The 19,205-nt window shown below is 37.6% G+C and overlaps 1 protein-coding gene across 5 annotated transcripts in view; it reads left to right on the top strand.

Moving 5' to 3' along the window:
• DST (dystonin) overlaps nt 1-19,205 on the top strand; it is a 292,205-nt gene that overhangs the window by 138,948 nt on the left and 134,052 nt on the right. For 3 of the 5 annotated variants that reach the window (XM_005153188.3, XM_034060386.1, XM_034060385.1), the window contains 17 exons: nt 6,368-6,480; nt 6,615-6,721; nt 7,222-7,341; nt 7,662-7,757; nt 7,835-7,962; nt 11,160-11,253; nt 11,590-11,744; nt 12,594-13,056; nt 13,141-13,269; nt 13,458-13,535; nt 13,645-13,806; nt 13,924-14,028; nt 15,775-15,870; nt 16,875-17,000; nt 17,388-17,540; nt 17,777-17,931; nt 18,061-18,187. In XM_005153188.3, the coding sequence (XP_005153245.2) occupies nt 6,368-6,480; nt 6,615-6,721; nt 7,222-7,341; nt 7,662-7,757; nt 7,835-7,962; nt 11,160-11,253; nt 11,590-11,744; nt 12,594-13,056; nt 13,141-13,269; nt 13,458-13,535; nt 13,645-13,806; nt 13,924-14,028; nt 15,775-15,870; nt 16,875-17,000; nt 17,388-17,540; nt 17,777-17,931; nt 18,061-18,187 (2,407 nt within the window). Of the gene's footprint in view, nt 1-6,367; nt 6,481-6,614; nt 6,722-7,221; nt 7,342-7,661; nt 7,758-7,834; nt 7,963-10,861; nt 11,029-11,159; nt 11,254-11,589; nt 11,745-12,593; nt 13,057-13,140; nt 13,270-13,457; nt 13,536-13,644; nt 13,807-13,923; nt 14,029-15,774; nt 15,871-16,874; nt 17,001-17,387; nt 17,541-17,776; nt 17,932-18,060; nt 18,188-19,205 lie in introns of those variants that run through there. The other 2 variants (XM_005153189.3, XM_031052616.2) reach the window with 1 other exon arrangement.

Below are 19,205 nucleotides of genomic sequence, written 5' to 3'. Positions count from 1 at the left end.
TAATGTGAAAAGTAAAACTTTGGATTGAAAGGCTTGTTTTTTCTTAAGGGTACCAGAAGCTTTTATCCAAAAGAGTATGGTGTCTGAGGAGTGGTGGCATATGTGCGTGTGACCAAGAGGTCTTGGTCTTCTGGCAGTGTTTTTGGCAAATTTGTGGCACATGTAGAAATGGTTGCCTCTCAGGCAGGAGGGCTCAAGAAGCCTTTGGGAAATCTTCTGAACTCATTGCAGTACCTCACCCTTCTTCCCTCTTGGTAACTGTATTAATACCACTAGGAAGCCAGTGTGTCAGGTCATCACTGCTAGGGTCTGGGGGAGCAGAACAGAAAGATCATTTGGTTGGGTTTCTTCATTGTCTCTTTGGTATTCAAACACTTTAAGGAAGGGTGTGTTATTTATGATTATTTCTGTAGACTGCACAGTGTGGGTTGAGGTTAACAGCTATGAGCCTTGATCCTGTTCAGATTTTACCATAGGCAAATAGTTGGCACAGTTACTGTACCATTTCTGGTTTTGTTATGACAAAACCATCTCATATTACAAAAAGAATGTAAAATCTGGTTTTAAAGTTGATGAAAGGACTGGCTGAGATTCTTTCTAGTTTCATTGATTTGTGTACTGAGCTTGACATCTACGTTGCAAACCTACTGCCAAGTTGTGATAAGGGCTCGTTAGGCATGGCTGAAGCTGAACTCCACAGTTAACTAATAGGTCTTTGATGTTACAATGCCTCAATTGTGTCTTTATCTAAATTGGTATGGCAAGTGACAGGTAAAGTTTTGCTGTGCTAACAAAGGTGGGTCAGGAGGCTTCAGCAGATTTATTAAACTCTGCTTGTCAAATCAAGAACATGCATGATAAAATGAATTATCTCAATTAGCTATGAATATTGTTATCTGAGAAAAATCCACAATTTAGTAAGGAATACAGAGCTTCTGAAAGAGAGGTGGCCTAGGGTGTAGTGGAAGATAGTGTTGACTTGAGAGTCAGTGTTGTACCTCCTTTCCTCAGCATGGGTTTTTTGACACCAAGGAACATGCTTTAGAACCTTGTGCTGTGTGTCTGCATTGTGGTCCTTGATTCTGATGATGGAGGACATCTATTCCTCCTTCATGCCACAAAGTCATACCTGCTTAACATTTTTTTGAAGAGAGACTCTCCACTTGCCCCTCTGTAAGTGATCTGACTGTGTGGAAAGAAATCCGAATTTAGTCTGCTTCCTGAAACTCGGGTTTCCAAGTTCTCTGAAATGGGTTACTGAACACAGCTAGTCCTAAATGGCCTTTTATTCCCTAAGAATATAGAATATTATTCCCTTTATATTGAAGCTCCCATGCAATGATGGAAAAAAAATCAAGAAAACAACCGTGGTAGGCATATATATTAGCAAAACATATCTCCAACTCTGTAAGTAGATCTCATGGGCATGACAATGTGCAGAGCACTGTGTCTGCAAGCATTGAGCATCAATAGAAACGCACAGGTCACATAGATAGTATGTGTTAGTTGAAGACCAAGAGTTATTCTCATGGTGTTGATGTCTCAGTCTTTCCAAAACAGGCTCTTTGGCAAGTTTATTTTCAAAAAGACTTGGGCTTGTACCTGACACTGAGACACATTCTTCAGTAGCCTCCCAAACATTGACTCTATGTACAAGCTGGCATAAATATTTTCTAGTGTTTTTGAGGCTCTGTTAAGGGATAGGTTAAATGGTAGATGTTACTATATAGTAGGTTGAATAATAAATCGATTTTTCTTCATCATCTCATTTATAGATTTCCTGGGAAAGTAACAGGAGATATGTGTTAGAAGAGATAGAGCTAACGTGTCTGTTTTACATGGACATTTCTTATTTTCTGATTCCTTTCTTGGTAATCGTTCTGCTATTAACCAAAATCTCTAGAGTAGATAATAATATATCTCTTCTCTCTTCTGAAATATATGTAGAGTCCTTTCTGCTTGAGAAGTCTCTATTCTTGTCTTTTTTATAAATTTATTTTATGACTGTATTCTGGCATGGTTTTTAATTTGTTTCAGGAGTCTTCCCTGAAAAATGCATTAGTCTGTCTGGCACCCATCCTTTTCAATTGTCTGTGAACAGTGAAGCAAGGCATTTATTTAATTTTTACAGGCATTTTCTAAAGACAGCAGTGGAAAAGCTAACTGGACTGTAGTGACGTGTACACTTCACTCTGCATCTTCAGTCATGTTTTCTCTGAGAGTTCTGCTTGAAACTCGCTATATTAATACTTCCGCTCAATATAAGCCAAGAAAGAAATACATTTTAATATCAGGTATTACTCAAGCAGCCTCCAGGGTTTTGACCAAAACAGAATTGTGCAAATTGAACAGCTTAGATTGTTTGTGTAAATAGCTTCAGGCTTCTTAGTTAGTCTTGTGAACATGTTTAACAGCATTTTCATGTAGAATATTGCTTTGTAATCTTACTCGCTAATATTACTCTGGAATATTACTATTTTACTAGGTGTTAGGTTTGGCCTATGGGAAAATCTCTGCATGGCTAACTTTGTTTATTATGCATGAGGCTTTGATTTAAAGGAGTCTTTCCAGAGTACAAACCTTGCATTTGGTCCATTTCACTTGTTTCCATGTGTGGTGCTATTTGTTTTCTTGACTTAATCATAATTTTGTCAGCTTCCTAATTGAAATTAATCACACCTTTTTTTTCCCCCTCGCTTCTGATACAAATTGTGTCTAATTTCTAACACCTACACTAAGATCTCAAATGGTAGGCACCAATCTTTTATAAATGAAATGATTAATGACTTGCAATGTAGAAGCCAAACTCTTTGACTTAGGTGTGTCCGCAGCAGAAGCATCTCCTTTGCATGGAATGTTCCAGCCCGGCTGGTTTTCGGGATGTGTGTGTTTTGATGGCAAGGGCCCAGCCCACTGAAAAATCTGCCATAAGATGACTCACACTATTATGACAGAAAGTAGAGTCATCGTCTTTTACTTAAAGTGCATTTAATTTAGTTCTCAATTGTGTATAAAACCACTTAATAGTTTATGCAAATTGATATAAAATATATTTATACTACATGACAAATAGCTTCTGCAAAACTCATGTACTTTCTTTTTAGCCTTAAAAGTGAAAATGTTTTCCATGATGGATGGTGATAAGGGTAAATCTAATGTTTACTTCAACTGAGACAATTAGATAAATATATATTAGAACGATACTTATCACAATTGCAGTTTAAGCAGTTAGTATTATTTCAGAGTTCAAAGGAGGAATGGAATACTAAAGATACTGGAAAATAATTGTCAGCCTTTATTATACAGTCCCACAACACTCACTGTGCACAATCTGTGCTTGATAATACCTGATTCCCTTGATTCTTCAGAGAAGGATGGTATTCAGTGATTGCAGCTCTGAAAACTATGTGTGAGTGCTCAAATGCAAATTCACATGCACCTAGTTATTGTACAGGTATCTCTGCCAGCTTACAGCAGATAAAAATTACTTTTATTTAAAAGAATAAGAAAACCCTCTTAAACAAAGAGCACTCACAGTGCAGTATTGCAATCTGATTTCCTGAGGCATGTTTTTTGAATGCATTATTCTGGGACTAAAAAAAGGCTTTTAGTGAGCTCTGGGAGGTAAGCTACTTCTCCTATAGCTTTGCAATGTATCCCTCTACTGTTTGGGAAGAGAAAAGGGTGACTTGCAGAGAGTGGAGGTCCCAAGCCCCTGGATGCGTGCACTTCTCGTGATCAGTACCAGGTGCTTTTGTATTCAAGACATAATCACAGAATCCCAAGGGTTGGAAGGGACCTCAAAAGATCATCTAGTCCAACCCCCCTGCAAGAGCAGGGTAACCTAGAGTACATCACACAGGAACTTGTCCAGGCGGGCCTTGAATATCTCCAACTTAGGAGACTCCACAACCCCCCTGGGCAACCTGTTCCCTGTCTTTACCTTTTTATAAACTATCAGTGGGCTTGTTCTCAGTAAGCTGTTAATCCTCTGCTTTAGAAAACCGAAGACAAGCACTATGAAGACAGGTGAATGCTGTCTTCTGTAGTATTTTCTGGTAGATCAAAACTTTAGATACAGGCTGGTTAACCTAAGTTGGTATGCTGTGTGTTAAGTGCATGATTAACTGGAAACAACAGTGTTCATTGAAATTTTCCCTTGTTCTTAAAAGGGAACTGAAATAATCCTATGCTGGTAGGAGCTGCAGTGATGGGAAGGTATGTTTAAAGGGGGGGAGGCTTTTCACAGAGATATCTGTGATTTTTGAGTAATATATTGTTTTAGATATATTACTCAACAGAAGTTGTTTTCATCAGGTTTTTTACCTGTATCTCTGTGAGATACAGATGAGAACCCCACCTCCTCTTCGTATTCTGAGAAGATTATTGTGTCAGTGTCTCTACAGCTTGCAGCTCATTTTCTGGGAATAGTCAAGGCTTTTACAGTAACTTGTAATTTCTTGTTCTGAGAGTTGGCAATCGAACAGGCAGTGTAAGTGATTCTTGAGCCATTTTTGTCAAGTGTGAAACAAATGTAAAGAAGGCAAGAGAAAAAAAAATAAGCAAACCACCAGTATACACTTACAGAAATCTGCTTCTCTTGTCAAAACTGTGCTGTGAAAGTGATCTTTATTACTCGTACTATCTCCATTATTGTGGCTGAAATAAGAGACTGGAGTGCTCTGTTTCCTTTTCTAGTATTGCCTTTTATTTTTCATGGATTTTCTGTGCTGCTAAGAGCAACAGATGATATTGGTTTCGTTGCATTGTTTCCACTGCACTCAAATTCTGAGAAGAATAGCATGAGCTTGGTCATGCTCCCACCAAGCATATTGGAAGTGGAAAGTCCTGCTGGTTTAGGAGGATTATGTTTCTTTTTACACTGCCTAAGTTTTATTATTAATTAAATGTTCTCTCAAGAAATAATAGGTGCAGTATTGTTATCGGTCTTGTAGACTTGTCTTCTAAAGAACACAAAGAAACCAGGGATTCTAAATGGCTGAAAAGAAAAACATTTTTATTTACAGTGCACTTGTAGTTAGTTCAAAGACAAGCTTGTATTGAGTTTCACCTTTTTGTGATAAAGGGAATTGTGGGGTGTTGCCAAATGAAATGTTACCATTCGTTTTGAACAGTCTGATATTTAACAGTTTTATTTCCCTCTGTTGCAATAATTCAAAACTTCTGCTAGGTAAAACTAAGAAAATAGTTTCTCTAGAAAATAAGAATATTTAAGGACTGAGTTTTTCACTAAAGCTTTGATGTCATTTTTTTTTTTTACAGGGTTTTGGTTTAGGGTTTCTTTTCTTCAGTGTAGGACTGGTTTTCAGTAGTGTAGGATTTCAGGATCAACAATTTCAGACCCTTGTGACTCTAGTTAGCTTCAGTGAGCTGAGTTTTTGCTTAGCATCTTTGAAAATCCCTTCTTCCTTTTAGTTATTATGGCTAAGAGGATTCCCCATGCTGAAAGAGACAGACAGTAACACACTGTCCTGAGAACTGCAAGATCTAAAAGCCAAGTGCCACATAGCAAACCTAAGGGACAGTATTAATTTGAAGTTTTACAGTAAGTTTAAACATAAAAGTAGTGTTGTTGGTATAGGTTGATACTTATGGGCCTTAAAAATATTTATAGGTAAGACTGGCTTAAGAGAAGTATTCCATTAAAACAAGAGTGTTGAGGCTAGAAATGGAATTTATCAGAATGAAGGTGTAAGCACACATGGGCTGAGGGTTGTCTGCAAGAGAACCAACATCAACATTTAACCAAAAGCAGGGCTTCAGTGCAATTTGAACAAGACTTCCGTAAAGCCCAGTAAGAATAATTGTCTTCCAGGCTGAAGTGATGTTTTTGTGACTGAACTTGTTTCTGTATGGGTTCTGACATGTGCTGAAGAGTTTGATGCAGGATGACTAAACCTTGTAAAAGCAGTAGAAATGAGCTTCCTCATGGAAATATGTCCTAAGGGAAAAGTGAGTTTAACCTCCTTAAGGGCAGTGGAAAGGAGAAGGTGATATAGTAGAATGGCAGTTCACATTTAGAAACATGCATAAGAAAATACATATATATATATATATAAGAAAATACATATATATATATATATATATATATATATATATATATATATATAAGGGATGGCTAGAACATTTAGCTTGTAGATAAGGAACTGAAAGTGTTGTAGTTGCCTTCTGCTTCTGTTTGTCACTTAGCACTGACCTCAGTTGCTTCACGTGATTTTAATGAAATCTTTCTTAATAAAAGGTCTTTTGCTCTATCCATCTATGGTCTTGGTTTGATGTACTAATAGAGCAGTAATTTAAAGGTGGGAAAGAGTTGTAATCAAGTATTACTTTTTTTATTTGACAGGCCGGACCTGATAGACATGAATACCGTTGCTGTTCAAAGCAACCTTGCAAATTTAGAACATGCTTTTTTTGTAGCAGAAAAACTTGGTGTTGCCAGACTTCTGGATCCTGAAGGTAAGATAACTGCAAAGGGCTTTGTTGCAAAAACCCTAACATTAAAATAAAACCAATCTGCCTGCAGGTTGTAGCATATTTGTGGGCATTCTTACAACTACATGATAAAGTACTGCTCTGTCTCGCTCTTTTAGATGTTGATGTTTCTTCACCTGATGAGAAGTCAGTAATAACTTATGTGTCATCACTTTATGATGCATTTCCCAAAGTACCAGAAGGTGGTGAAGGCATTAGTGCAAATGTAAGTAGGAGAAAAATACTTGTGCAGTGTGCGAGCTTCATTAACACAGTTGTTGATTTCAAAATGTTAGCTGGATCATCTGTCACACTCTTCTTTCACATGGTTTTTCAGGTTGAGATTTTAGAGAGCAGGTATTTCAAGTTCTGGACAAAAGCAAAAAGCAAAACCAAAATACCTGAAGTTGGAGAAAGAGAAGAGTGAAAGCTCTTACTTTTCAGTTGTGGACCTACTAATTGTGCCTCTCTAATTCTGATCAGTTTGCAGTTTATTAAACTAGAAAATGTTTTATTTCCAATGAATTATTTAGGACCAAAACTAGATAGTAAAATTATGTATTTGGAAGCGTTAAGTGAACTGTAATGAGCAAGTAATACCGTTTCAGAATTGCAGGATTTAGAAATGTATTTTCTGTATGTGTGAAGACCTCAGAGTCAAAGATAAAGCAAAAACGAGCTCTCAGATTTCTTCTGACTTGTGATCTGGGTTGTGCCTTTTGGTAGGATGTTGAAGTCAAATGGGTTGAATATCAGAATATGGTGAACTACCTCATGCAGTGGATCAGACACCATGTCACGATAATGTCTGACAGAACATTTCCCAACAATCCTGTGGAATTAAAGGTGAGGTGTCATGTCTTAAACTTCATGTTGGAATGACACTTTATCTCACTGACTTAAGGCATGCTTGAACAAATTAAGTGCCTCTTGATTTATGTAATCAAGTATAAAACAGTACTACTCCTTAACCTTTAGAGTACAATACATTACTAACGTATGAACAATCAAAAGCTAATCTTTAGCTTGTCACTGATAATTTTTTTGTTGAACTCAAGTAGAACAGTGTAAGAACGGAAGCTTATGAAGAATATTAAGGGAGAATTTCGGAAGTAGGGTTGCATTCACTGTAAAAAAAGTTGATGATGGTTTTTATGTTTCTGTAGGCACTTTATAAACAATATTTACAATTTAAAGAAACAGAAATTCCACCAAAGGAGGCAGATATAGTAAAAATTCAACAGCTATATAAACTGCTAGAGGTAAGTTTTAACAAGCATTAAAATATATAAAGTTCATTTTCTGTGGCTTAAAATAACAAATATGTATGATTGCTAAGGTCTGGATAGAATTTGGACGCATCAAGCTTCCTCAAGGCTACCACCCAAATGATACAGAAAAAGAATGGGGAAAGCTTATTATTGCCATGCTGGAAAGAGACAAGACCCTTCGGCCTGAAGTGGAGAGGTATGCTAGTGAACGCTTGGCAGGCTTGGTTAATATCTTTTCAGTTGGATTAATTTGTAATGAAAATTGTAGATGTCATCTTCCCTGGTAATATCCACATTATTTTTCTACATCAACTAATTTTTCCTTTATTCAACGCCTGAATTTCTTTACCTGCTTCACAGAAGCAGATCCAGATGGAAATAACTTTGATGATTTCAGAAGGTCATGACAAATAGTATCTGTGCCTCAGATCATCAGCACTCTTAAACACAAATATAACCACCTTCCTTGTACAGTTAGTCAGAGCTAGGTTCATACCACTTTGCTGTCTCATTTGGACTTGATTTCATATAAGCAACATCCTCATCCTTTACATGAAATGTATATTTCACTTGGTACATAGCATTGTGGGCTAACAGTCTGTTCTGAGGTTATTTAAAACCTGGTTGTACTCAAGAACACAGTCTTGAGACATGCAAAGTGCATAGGAGTCTTCCATAGTAGTAGAATGGGTGATACTGTTTGGAACATGACTAATAACATGCTGAGTTTAAAACCTTGATGCAGTCTTAGAGCATTTTTTCTTTTTAATGGTACCTCTTTTGAGTTCTGTGGCAGACACAGGTGCTATCCATTCATTAATTAAAAATGAAAAACCCCAAACTTTTTTATCTAAGTTAAATGAATCATAGGGCTTTTACCTGCAGGTGGGGGTATAGACCTGGGTCTGGATTCATTCTGCTTAACTTTAAGCACCCAAAGGAAACTTGTAAGAATGGAATCACTTATGAAGTGTCCTGGCACTGGCTCTCTAGTGACAATAGAGTGATTATTCTCTCTGGTTTAGGTGACTGAAATTGTGAAGAATCCAGATCATTGTGTAGGAAGTCATCAACCCATTCAATTAAGTTTCAATCTGTTACCCCTTGCCCTATCACTACAGTCCCTAATGAAGAGTCCCTCACCAGCAACCCTATAGGCCCCCTTCAGATACTGGAAGGCTGCTCTGAGCTCTCCATGCAGCCTTCTCTTCTCCAGGCTGAACAGCCCCAACTTTCTCAGCCTGTCTTCATATGGGAGGTGCTCCAGCCCCCTGATCATCCTCGTGGCCCTCCTCTGGACTTGTTCCAACAGTTCCATGTCCTTTTTATGTTGAGGGCACCAGAACTGCACACAGTACTCCAAGTGAGGTCTCACAAGAGCAGAGTAGAGGGGCAGGATCACCTCCTTTGACCTACTGATCACACTTGTTTTGATGCAGCCCAAAGGCAAGAGCAATGTCAGGTTCAATGCGAGGTGTTGATTCACAGCTCCCTGCTGCAGAAGAAGTTCCTATGGAGGAATACAAAGTTGTTCCACCTTGTGCAGAGCAGAACACTGGAAAGCAGCAAAAAAATAAAGCTTACTAGACTTTGTAGGTTGGTCTGTCCTGACCTGCCAAAAGAAAAGTTAGTGCCTTCCTTTGCCAAAAGGAATTCTGTTCATACTTGCTGAAAGCTGGATTATCTTTGTTGAGAATATGTAGAAATAACATTAGTTTGTTTTTACTTTTTTATTCAGATAGACTGAGCACAAGATAAAATAAACATAAACTCCTGCCCGTATTTCAGGATTGGTAAACACTGAAAGTGTCAGATCATATGGTGATGGTCACTTCATATGGTGGTCACTGTAAAATGAGAGAGAAAAGTTGATGAAGTGATTCTGGCTTAGTGACCAAGTTAAAATTGTTGGTTGATCTGGACAGAAGAACTTGGTCCATGTTTGTTGTATTGGTCACTAGTGCATCTCACTAATAAGGAGGTTTTGATACAGTTCCTGGGCTGGGATTTGGTTGTGGCAAAAATGTGACCATAGCTAATATTGAAATTTGGCAAATCCTAAATACTGCAAGTCTTGTGAATATATCAGACTGTATCAACACAGATTGACAGCATGTGGCCGGATTGCTGTATGAGATCGAAATTAGCATGATGTCAGTGAGGAGAGTGCCAAACTGAGCTCTAGTTTGCACAACTAGCAGAGTTTGGCATTACTGCAGGGGTGTGTCTATGCCTTTGCTGTGCTCTTCTGTGTAAACAGTTATGGTGTGGGTGTGGGTTTTCAGGAGGTCTGAAAAGCAGGGGATGAAATACTGAAAAAAAAAGCCTAATCCGAAATCTGTGTTAAAACGGAAACTCAAGGGCAGTTATCAAGTTTTTCTTGCTTGTTTTGTGGTCAAAACAGCAAGAAGCAATTAGCTCTGAATATGGAACAAGTTGAAGGGAAATTTGCAGGAGCACAGATTAGTGGACAGGGCAGTCAGTAAACATGCATACTTGGCCAGTGGAGCAGTGATGGTTGGTTGGATTGTGTACAGGTGTCTCAGATTATATTGGTATGTGCTGATTAACCGTGATATTCCCTCAGTTTTATTGTTCAGTTCCACTTGAAGGTAAAGGAATCAGCCCAACCTGGAAGTGTTCTGTAGCATACTGTGGAGCGTGGAGTTCTCACTTCACTCCTTTTTGAAACTTTTCATTGAAGAGTCTGAGAAACACTGCAAGGACTTCTTTAAGGTCTTATTTGGCTTACAGATACTTAGTGACACTTCAATAAAATATTTGGCTTGTCTATCTCCTAGAAACGCCCTAATGTTGCTGCCTAGTCTGTACTTGCAAAGCTTTAATGCAAGGTAGGGAAGCCAAAAGCAAGGTAGCGTACATAGCCCCAGGTAAAATCCTTTGAAGAGCTGGCAGAATATTAATTGCTGGGTTTTGAGTATGCGTACTGAAGCCTATTTAAAGGAGGAGTGCTGGGTGTTTCAAAAGCCAGTAGTGAAATTTCATCCCTAGAAGCTGTACATTTTGTAGCAGATTTATCTTTTAATTTTTCAGCAAATGTAAACAGCCAGAAGAACCGTGCTCTGGACATAAAAATGAATAGCAGTAGTTATAGTTATCATAGCAGTGATTCAGTATTTAGCAACAGTACTAGTGCTCGAACCAGCGTTGACTCTAATGAGAATTTCCTTTCTGTTAATTGTGGTCCCACACTGATTAAATCTTGTATAAGCTTTGGTAATGGCACCTTAGAAGGAAGCAGGTAACTTGGCATATGTGTTTGTGCTTTGTGTTAGATGCTGTTTGTTGGTTTTTAAGTCATGCAACATGTGTAGAAAATATGAATAGTATTAATGCTTATTTATTTTTCTGAAATGTTCTGGCATTACCTAGGTTGGAAATGCTGCAGCAGATTGCAAACAGAATTCAGCGGGACAGCCGGAGCTGTGAAGAAAAACTAATACTTGCCCGGAATGCTCTGCAGTCTGTAAGTCAGTTGGTGATTTTACGTGTCTGTGTTCATGAACTTAATGCAGTGGAATGGCTTCTTAAAAACCAACAAAACAAAAAAACCCTTTAGGATTTTTTAGTGCATAGTTAATGGCTGCTACTTTTATTTTCTTTGTACTGTTAATTTAGCATTTCTTCGAGAAAATATCAAAAATTGCCCTGAGCAAATTCTGTTACTTTTTTTTTAGTAGTTAGATAAAAAGCTTTGCAGTTCTTTCAAGATCAGAAGTTTCTACAAAAATATTAGGAATTCTTACAGGTAATTTCTGTTGGTTTAGCTGCAGAGCTTAATGGCTTTCTCTTATTTATTCAGGACACCAAGCGGTTGGAGTCAGGGCTCCAGTTCCAACATGAAGCAGAGATAGCTGGTTATCTTCTTGAATCTGAGAACCTTCTCCGCCAGCAATTGATTAACACCCAAATTCTTACTGATGGAAAATACTATCAGGCAGACCAGCTTGTGCAAAGGTACTCACATTACAGTGTATTTATATGAATAAATAAGTAAATGGATACCCATTAATGACAACATTTTCAGATCATTATGTTTATGGATAAACTTAATAGTCTGTCACTGAACACCCAAATAAAGATTATCAGGTATTCTGGTGGGTACATTGTCCATAAATGTTGAAGACAAGAGGAGCTGTTAATACACTTTTGTGAAAATGAAGTTATTTATCACAACCTGACTTTAATGTTTAGGGATACTTGAGTATAAAGATGATAGCTTGTATTTTTGCACCTAACATGCTTTTAGAATTTGCTAACTTTGATTTTTAAAATGGAGGCAGGATATCTGGTGATAGCTGTAGGTGTCTTAACAGGTAATAAGTGGGGTAACATTAGTTTATATGTGGCAGAATGTGTACAGTCTTGGCAGAAAGATATGTTTAAACAGCAGAAAGCGATTTTATGAAGAAGTGGCTCTGAAGTTTTTCAGGATTCATCCTGGACTGGGTGGGATCAAGCTCAGAACAACTCCTTGGCAGTGAACTAACTGCAAGCATTTGATCTGCTGCAACATGTGGTATCTTGTATGATTTCTGCTGTGCTAATTGTTCCCTGGAATTGTGTATGGTGCATGCCAGTGCCCATACCATGCTGATTTTCTAGTCATTGCCTGATTTCTCCATGTTATCGGTATTTTTATAAGTATAAGCTGACATACTCTGTACCCTCCGATAGAAATGCTTTTTTATAAATACTTAAATACAACTGAAGTGTAAGAGATCATGTGAATTCATACTGCTATTCAACATGATAAACAATCATAAACATTCATCAAAATGATTTTTATTTGTTTTATTTTAACAGAGTTGCAAAGCTTCATGATGAACTGATGGCCATACGGACTGAATGTTCTTCTGTGTACAACAAAGGGCGTGCACTGACAACAGAACAGACAAAGCTGATGATATCAGGAATAACTGAAAGCTTAAACTCAGGATTTACAACAAATCTAACCCCTGAATCAAATGCTGCAATGACCCAAGGTTTAACACCTACATTGACTTCTTCCAGCTTGACATCTGGCCTTTCATCAGGGCTTACTTCCAGACTGACACCAACCATCACTCCCGCTTACACACCAGGCATCCCACCACGGTTAATTCAAAGTTATGTGACAGGAGTAGACAGTGGGACTTTGCAAACACTCAAACTGATGCAAATCAGGAAACCTCTTATGAAATCAGCTTTTGTGGATCAGAATTTACCAGAAGAAGAGGTGAACATGAAATTTGTCCAGGACCTATTGAGCTGGGTGGAAGAAATGCAGGTAGCTATATTTATAGAAACAGTCTGCTTCTGATTACATTTATTCCTTGTAGGTCATGGCTAATTTTTCCTTCTTGTTTGTAAGGTGCAACTTGATAGAGCAGAATGGGGTTCAGATTTACCAAGTGTTGAAAGCCATTTGGAAAATCACAAAAATGTCCACAAAGCTATTGAGGAATTTGAATCAAGCCTTAAAGAAGCTAAAATGAGTGAGGTACAGCACCATATTCTTTATTTCTTTAGTTACTTTCTTACTGGATGACCCATAAACTAATGTTGATTTTTTTGAACTGTCTTAGTTTTACTTCTGATCACTAGATGACACATCATGAAATCAGTAGATCTAATAGTTTAACATATCTAACCTATTTGTTGTCTTTTAACCTCATATACCAAATACAGATCCAAATGACTGCCCCTCTTAAACTCAGTTATGCAGAAAAATTGCACAAACTGGAGAGTCAATATTCAAAACTCTTGGTAAGTTTGTGATACGTCTCTGATGCTCAGCTTTTCAGTGTATATCATCTTTGATAAGGGATGAGATTTAAATTCTGATATTTGTAAATTTGTTTTCTTTTTAATTAAGAACACGTCAAGAAATCAGGAAAGACATCTAGACACTCTTCACAGTTTTGTGTCTCGTGCTACCAGAGAGCTGATATGGCTCAATGAAAAAGAAGAGGAAGAGGTTGCATATGACTGGAGTGAAAGAAACACCAATATAACAAGAAAAAAGGAATACCATGCAGTATGTATTACTAGTGTAACACAGAGAGAATACTTAAATCATCTTTCAGAATTCAAGAGATTCTTAAAACATTTCTGTGGTTTTTTTTTTCTTTTTTTTTTTGTCTGGAAAAAAAAGGAGTTAATGAGAGAACTTGATCAAAAAGAAGAAGTTATTAAATCAGTTCAAGAAATAGCTGAGCAATTGCTTCTTGAGAATCACCCAGCCAGGCTAACCATTGAGGTAAGTCAGTAAAAACCATGAACAAGAGAACAGTTTTGTGATTTAATAGACTTTAGATTTTGGGGGAAAAGAAGGGAAGCTCTAACTCACAAGGAATTGAACAACAAAACTCTAAATAATGGGGCCTTTTTAATTACCTCTTCTATGTTGCTGTTGTGTCTGTCTTTGTTTCCAAAAAAAGTAAAAGCATCTTGGGTTGCTTAGATAAAACTCCTGAAATTTAAATTTCCAGAGTTGGTCTGCGCAGATATTTCTGGTCATGCACGCAGCTTTTAGAGTTGTTGGTACAAATTGCATTGGCAGACTTGAGGCACAGAACAGTCCTTATGTGGTTTCTCTGCTGTTGTACTGAAAGAAGTTTCAGTAGATTTTTTTTGTCACTTATGTACAGGTTCCAATTACTGTTTAGGGTTGGTTTCATAATGAAAAGTGTTTGGATGTTAAAAATCTGACCAGGTGATGTGATTTACTTCAGGATTGAATCAAGCTCTATAGTATAGGTAAACCATATGCAAAAAATTTATTGTAGCTGTTGTAGGGTCATAGCAAGTTCCCAAAGGAGAATGTAAAATGCTTTTCCCTGTAGATCTTCAAGAAAAGAGTAAATACAGACAGTGGGTGGTAAAAATGGAAACAATAAAAAGCTGTCTTATTGTATATGAATTAAAAACCAGAGAGGGTGGATTTTTATGGTTCTCTAGCTCAGTGAGTTTATATCTGCATAAATTAGAAACATGAAGAAAAACTCCTCCCTTCCTTCCTTCTCATGACATTTACTTTGAATAATAAATGACTTTTTATGTAACATAGAGAGTTCTGTTACTTAAAAGTATATGCCGTTCTAATGGCCTCTTATCAGTGGGATGTATTTAATATATGAATGTATGAAATATGCCTATTATGAAACCAGACCATCACAATGAAAATGGTTATGCAGGTTATGATGTCTGCAATAATGGTATATTGGGACTTTTTCTTTTTTTTTGGGGGGGGGAGGGAGGAAGAGAAATTTATAGGAAATTGATGCCTTTTCTGCAAAAGAATCTAGGTGTTAATGCATCATTTTGAAATTCATTGAAACCAGTGGAAAAACTCTTGAACTCCCTGAAAAGCATACAGAACTGAAAAACTGAGATACTTGGCTGATTTCAGAAAGTCAACAGTACCCTCTGCTGGTGGGCAGTCGTGCAGTGCAACTCCAGTGACAGCACCCAGCGGACGATATAGGAGGCATCAATCGAGTAGGGTTATGTTCTTTAAGTTGCTGTGCAACTGCTACACAAAATCATACATTGCAGCGAGTCCTTATTAGTTATTTTTATTGTATGTTCAGTGTTACTATAATAGTATGATTTTTCTCCAGGCAGAAATCCAGCTATTGTGACTGAGTAGAGAGACACAGAATTGCAGATGAGCTTAGACTGGGGCAAACTCAGGAGATGCTTCCCAGCCCCTGCTTAAAACAGTGTCAGGGCTTTTAATGACTGAATTTTGAACATGCCTGAGGATGGTGATTTCACAGCTCCTCTGGGCAAGATTTGTTATGTTTGACCATGCTATAGGGACAGGGTTTTTTTCTCTCTTGTAATTGGAATTTTCTTTGCTGCAGCTTGTTTTTCCTGGGTGAGGAGGTCAGGTGTTGATGTTTGTGTTTGCTACATTACTTTTATGTTTCCCAAATTCCGTAATTGTATACATGTTTTAATTTTAATTTCCTTTTGTAAAAGGTATCTCCCTTCCTTATAGGCCTATAGAGCTGCAATGCAGACACAATGGAGCTGGATTCTTCAGCTCTGTCACTGTGTTGAACAGCATTTGAGAGAAAATGCTGCCTATTTTGAGGTAAGAAAGTAAATAAATAAGAATGTGAAATGTTTTAAGATTTTTCCATAGTCAAAAAGTTCTACCAAACATGCTAGTTGCTGTCTCACAGCAGTTGTAGAATTGACAATTGTCATATGCAATCACTAGGTAATAAGCTGTGCTCCCACAGTGTTACCAGATCTGTATTGTCTTCATTGCAGTTATATCAGTTCACAGCAGATGAAAATGAATCCTGGCATTTTTTCAGAGTGCCACAGCTGCAAGTAGAGGCTCTGAGAACAAAGACATGTTCTCTGCCTGTCATGTACAACTGCCATCAGTACAGCTTTTGCAGATGATGTAGAGCTGAGGGTGGTTGGTGATGCCCAAGGGAGAACATACTGTGGGTGGTTGTTACAGGACTACCCAAATAGAAACAGGATGTAGAGGGCAGAAATGGGAATTCTGAATTTAAGAAATGAGGTTTCAGGGACAGATGGAGCAAGGATTATCACAGGACATTTCCCTTCCCAGTTGTGCTTACCTAGGACCCTAGTACAGAGGTGCAGGTGCCCACGCAGAACTGCCAAGTGTGGCAGCTCATTTCCCTTCCTGCATGAAATGGTTGCTCCAGGGTGCTTGCTGAATTTTGCAGCTAGTTTGCTGCAGTTTGTAGGCTTTGTCTGTTCTTTACATATGAAAGCAGTTGTAATTCTGAGGGAAGTAAGAATGACTTCAGAAAAAAAATTCCATTGCAGGAACAGTAATTAACTAAGGTTCAATAACTGCTGAATTAATTTTGCATGTAGGTAGTACCGAGAATAACTGGTCTTACAGCATGTGCCTTCTTGAAGAGTACTTTTAGACATGAGATCATGAATAATGCTGTGTGCTGAAGGGGTCACATCAAGCTACTAGAAAAGGTTATTTTTAAAGAGACATCACTTCATGGATGAAGCGATGAAGAGAAAAGCTTCCTAGTGTAGCTGTTTGTATGCTTTTTAAGTTGTTTAAAAATAACCCAGATATTTATCTCATCCTAGTTTTTCAGTGATGCCAAAGAAGCCATGGAGTATTTAAAAAATTTGAAAGATACCATATACAGAAAATATAGTTGTGATAGATCAAGCAGCCTTCATAGGCTGGAAGACCTTGTCCAGGAGTCTATGGTAAGAATTCAAGTATCCTATTAATGTGAGTTACAATTAAACAGGAAATGTGTAGGTTACAGTTGAATATAAAAGATGTGTTAAAATTATTCCTTAAAAGTGAAGGGGAAAAATTTGTTTTTAAAACTTGCAGTTGTATAAGTGTATCTCTGCATGTGAAATTGCTTTTTCATAACTTTGAAATACAGCTTTATTTATTTCTTTATCTTTTAAGTCCCAGATGTTGTGGGAAAAGAGTGGCTTCAGAAAGATACTTTTCTTGTAAAATGTATTACTTTTAAGAAACACAGTAAAAGAAGTCATGAAAAGAAAAGCTTAACAAGATCAAAGAAGCAGCACTGTACTCTAGCCATGTCTTCTGACGTATTCTTCTCTTAACTGTTTTAGGAAGAGAAAGAACAACTCTTGCAGTATAAAAGCACAGTAGCAGGCCTTGTGGGAAGAGCAAAGGCAATAATTCAGCTGAAGCCAAGGAACCCTGACTGTCTACTCAAAACATCCATCCCAATTAAAGCCATCTGTGACTATAGACAAATTGAGGTTAGAAACTTGAATTTCCTCAAATAGAGATGTGAGAATTAAGCTAAAGTTTTGTTAATTGCCATGTTCCTGGCAAATGCTGGGCTCTAAATTTCTTCCACCCTACTGAACAAGAGCAAATACTTGTGTTGAACATTGGTTTTCTTGTTCTGTTGCTTTTTTGTTGACACCGTATACAGAAGGGCTTTGTAGAAGTATTTTGTAATTAAATTATTCTTCTTTTCTGTTAATACTAGATAACTATTTACAAAGATGATGAGTGTATATTAGCAAACAACTCCCATCGTGCTAAATGGAAAGTCATTAGCCCAAGTGGTAATGAGGCCATGGTTCCATCTGTATGCTTTACAGTTCCTCCACCAAACAAAGAAGCAATAGATACAGCTAACAGGTAGGGAGAAAAGAAAACACATTAAAATAATACATTTATATGAAGCTTGGTTTAAAGTAACAACTTAACTTTCTTTTCCCCGTTTCATGTGTTGCTGTGGTCTAAAGTTGGAGTCTTTTTGTGTTTCAGGATTGAACAGCAATTTCAGAATGTTCTAGCCCTTTGGCATGAGTCACATATAAACATGAAGAGTGTGGTGTCCTGGCATTACCTGACAAACGAGATTAAAGCAGTTCGAGCTGGCAATGTCGCCTCGGTATGTGCTATGCCTAGGAAAGGCCTTGTAGCCATTCACTACAGTTCCCAGAAATGGATAGTCAATAATTTGCTGCCATCTTCATCTTCTGTGTGGGAATAGCTGTCAGTGGTCATGCTGGTTACCACTGTGCAATATTCTGCATTTATCTAAGCAGCCATACACAGATATATTAGGGAAGGAGAAGAGAGGTGGTGTTATGAGAGCTACCTGTGCCCTTATTGGGCTGATCTCTCTAGTCTCCTGTTTTCAGCAGAGGGACAGGATCTCTCAAAAGGAATGTTCAGTGAAATTTGTTCTGCAAGAGTTTAGCTTTCTGAATTTATGTTGGAAGTATCTGGGGAGATTAGTTAGCTTAATGAGGCTAAGGTTAATCTTAATGAAAACCCCCATTATTTCCTTGTGCTTCAGTTTCTTACTAATGATTGAACAGCTGTGAAGTGACAATCTTTCAGCTGAACACTTATTCCTTCATAATGCATTTTTTTTATTTTGACACATATCTGTAACTTCAGATGTTAAATAACTGGCTAGGAACAGTTGGTCAGAAATGAAGTACTGATGCAGATCAAAATGCTGTTATTTCTGGCTAAAACAGTGTGTGAGATCACTGAATTACAGAATGTTAGATTTATAGCATAACACTATTTTATACAATAGTTTATTATACAAAATTTGTGTTATCTGTCCACAAACTGTTGAAATAATATTTGCAATACCCACAATGACATTTTCACTGAATTTCCCACTGTTGCTGTTTGAAAGAAGGAATCTGAAATAATTATTGAAGTGTCCCTACTTGTGTGACTTCTGCTGGTTGCTTGTTGCTATGGGGCAGTAGATGGAGAAATGGTGTCTGATGTAGGGTTGGCTTAACACAGCCTTTTGCTGGCTTTAAAGATGGAAAAGGATTTTATGGTGGGTGTAAACTATCAGTTGTCAAATGGACTCCAACTTAAGAACAAGCAAACTTTCAGAACCTTGATTCTTTGACTTTACCATCTTAGTAATTGGGCAG

This window comes from Melopsittacus undulatus, chromosome 3 (genome assembly GCF_012275295.1).
Source record: "Melopsittacus undulatus isolate bMelUnd1 chromosome 3, bMelUnd1.mat.Z, whole genome shotgun sequence".
NCBI classification, from domain to species: domain Eukaryota; kingdom Metazoa; phylum Chordata; class Aves; order Psittaciformes; family Psittaculidae; genus Melopsittacus; species Melopsittacus undulatus.
The sequence above is the reverse complement of the archived record's forward strand: the minus strand, read 5'-3'. Positions and strand labels throughout refer to the sequence as shown.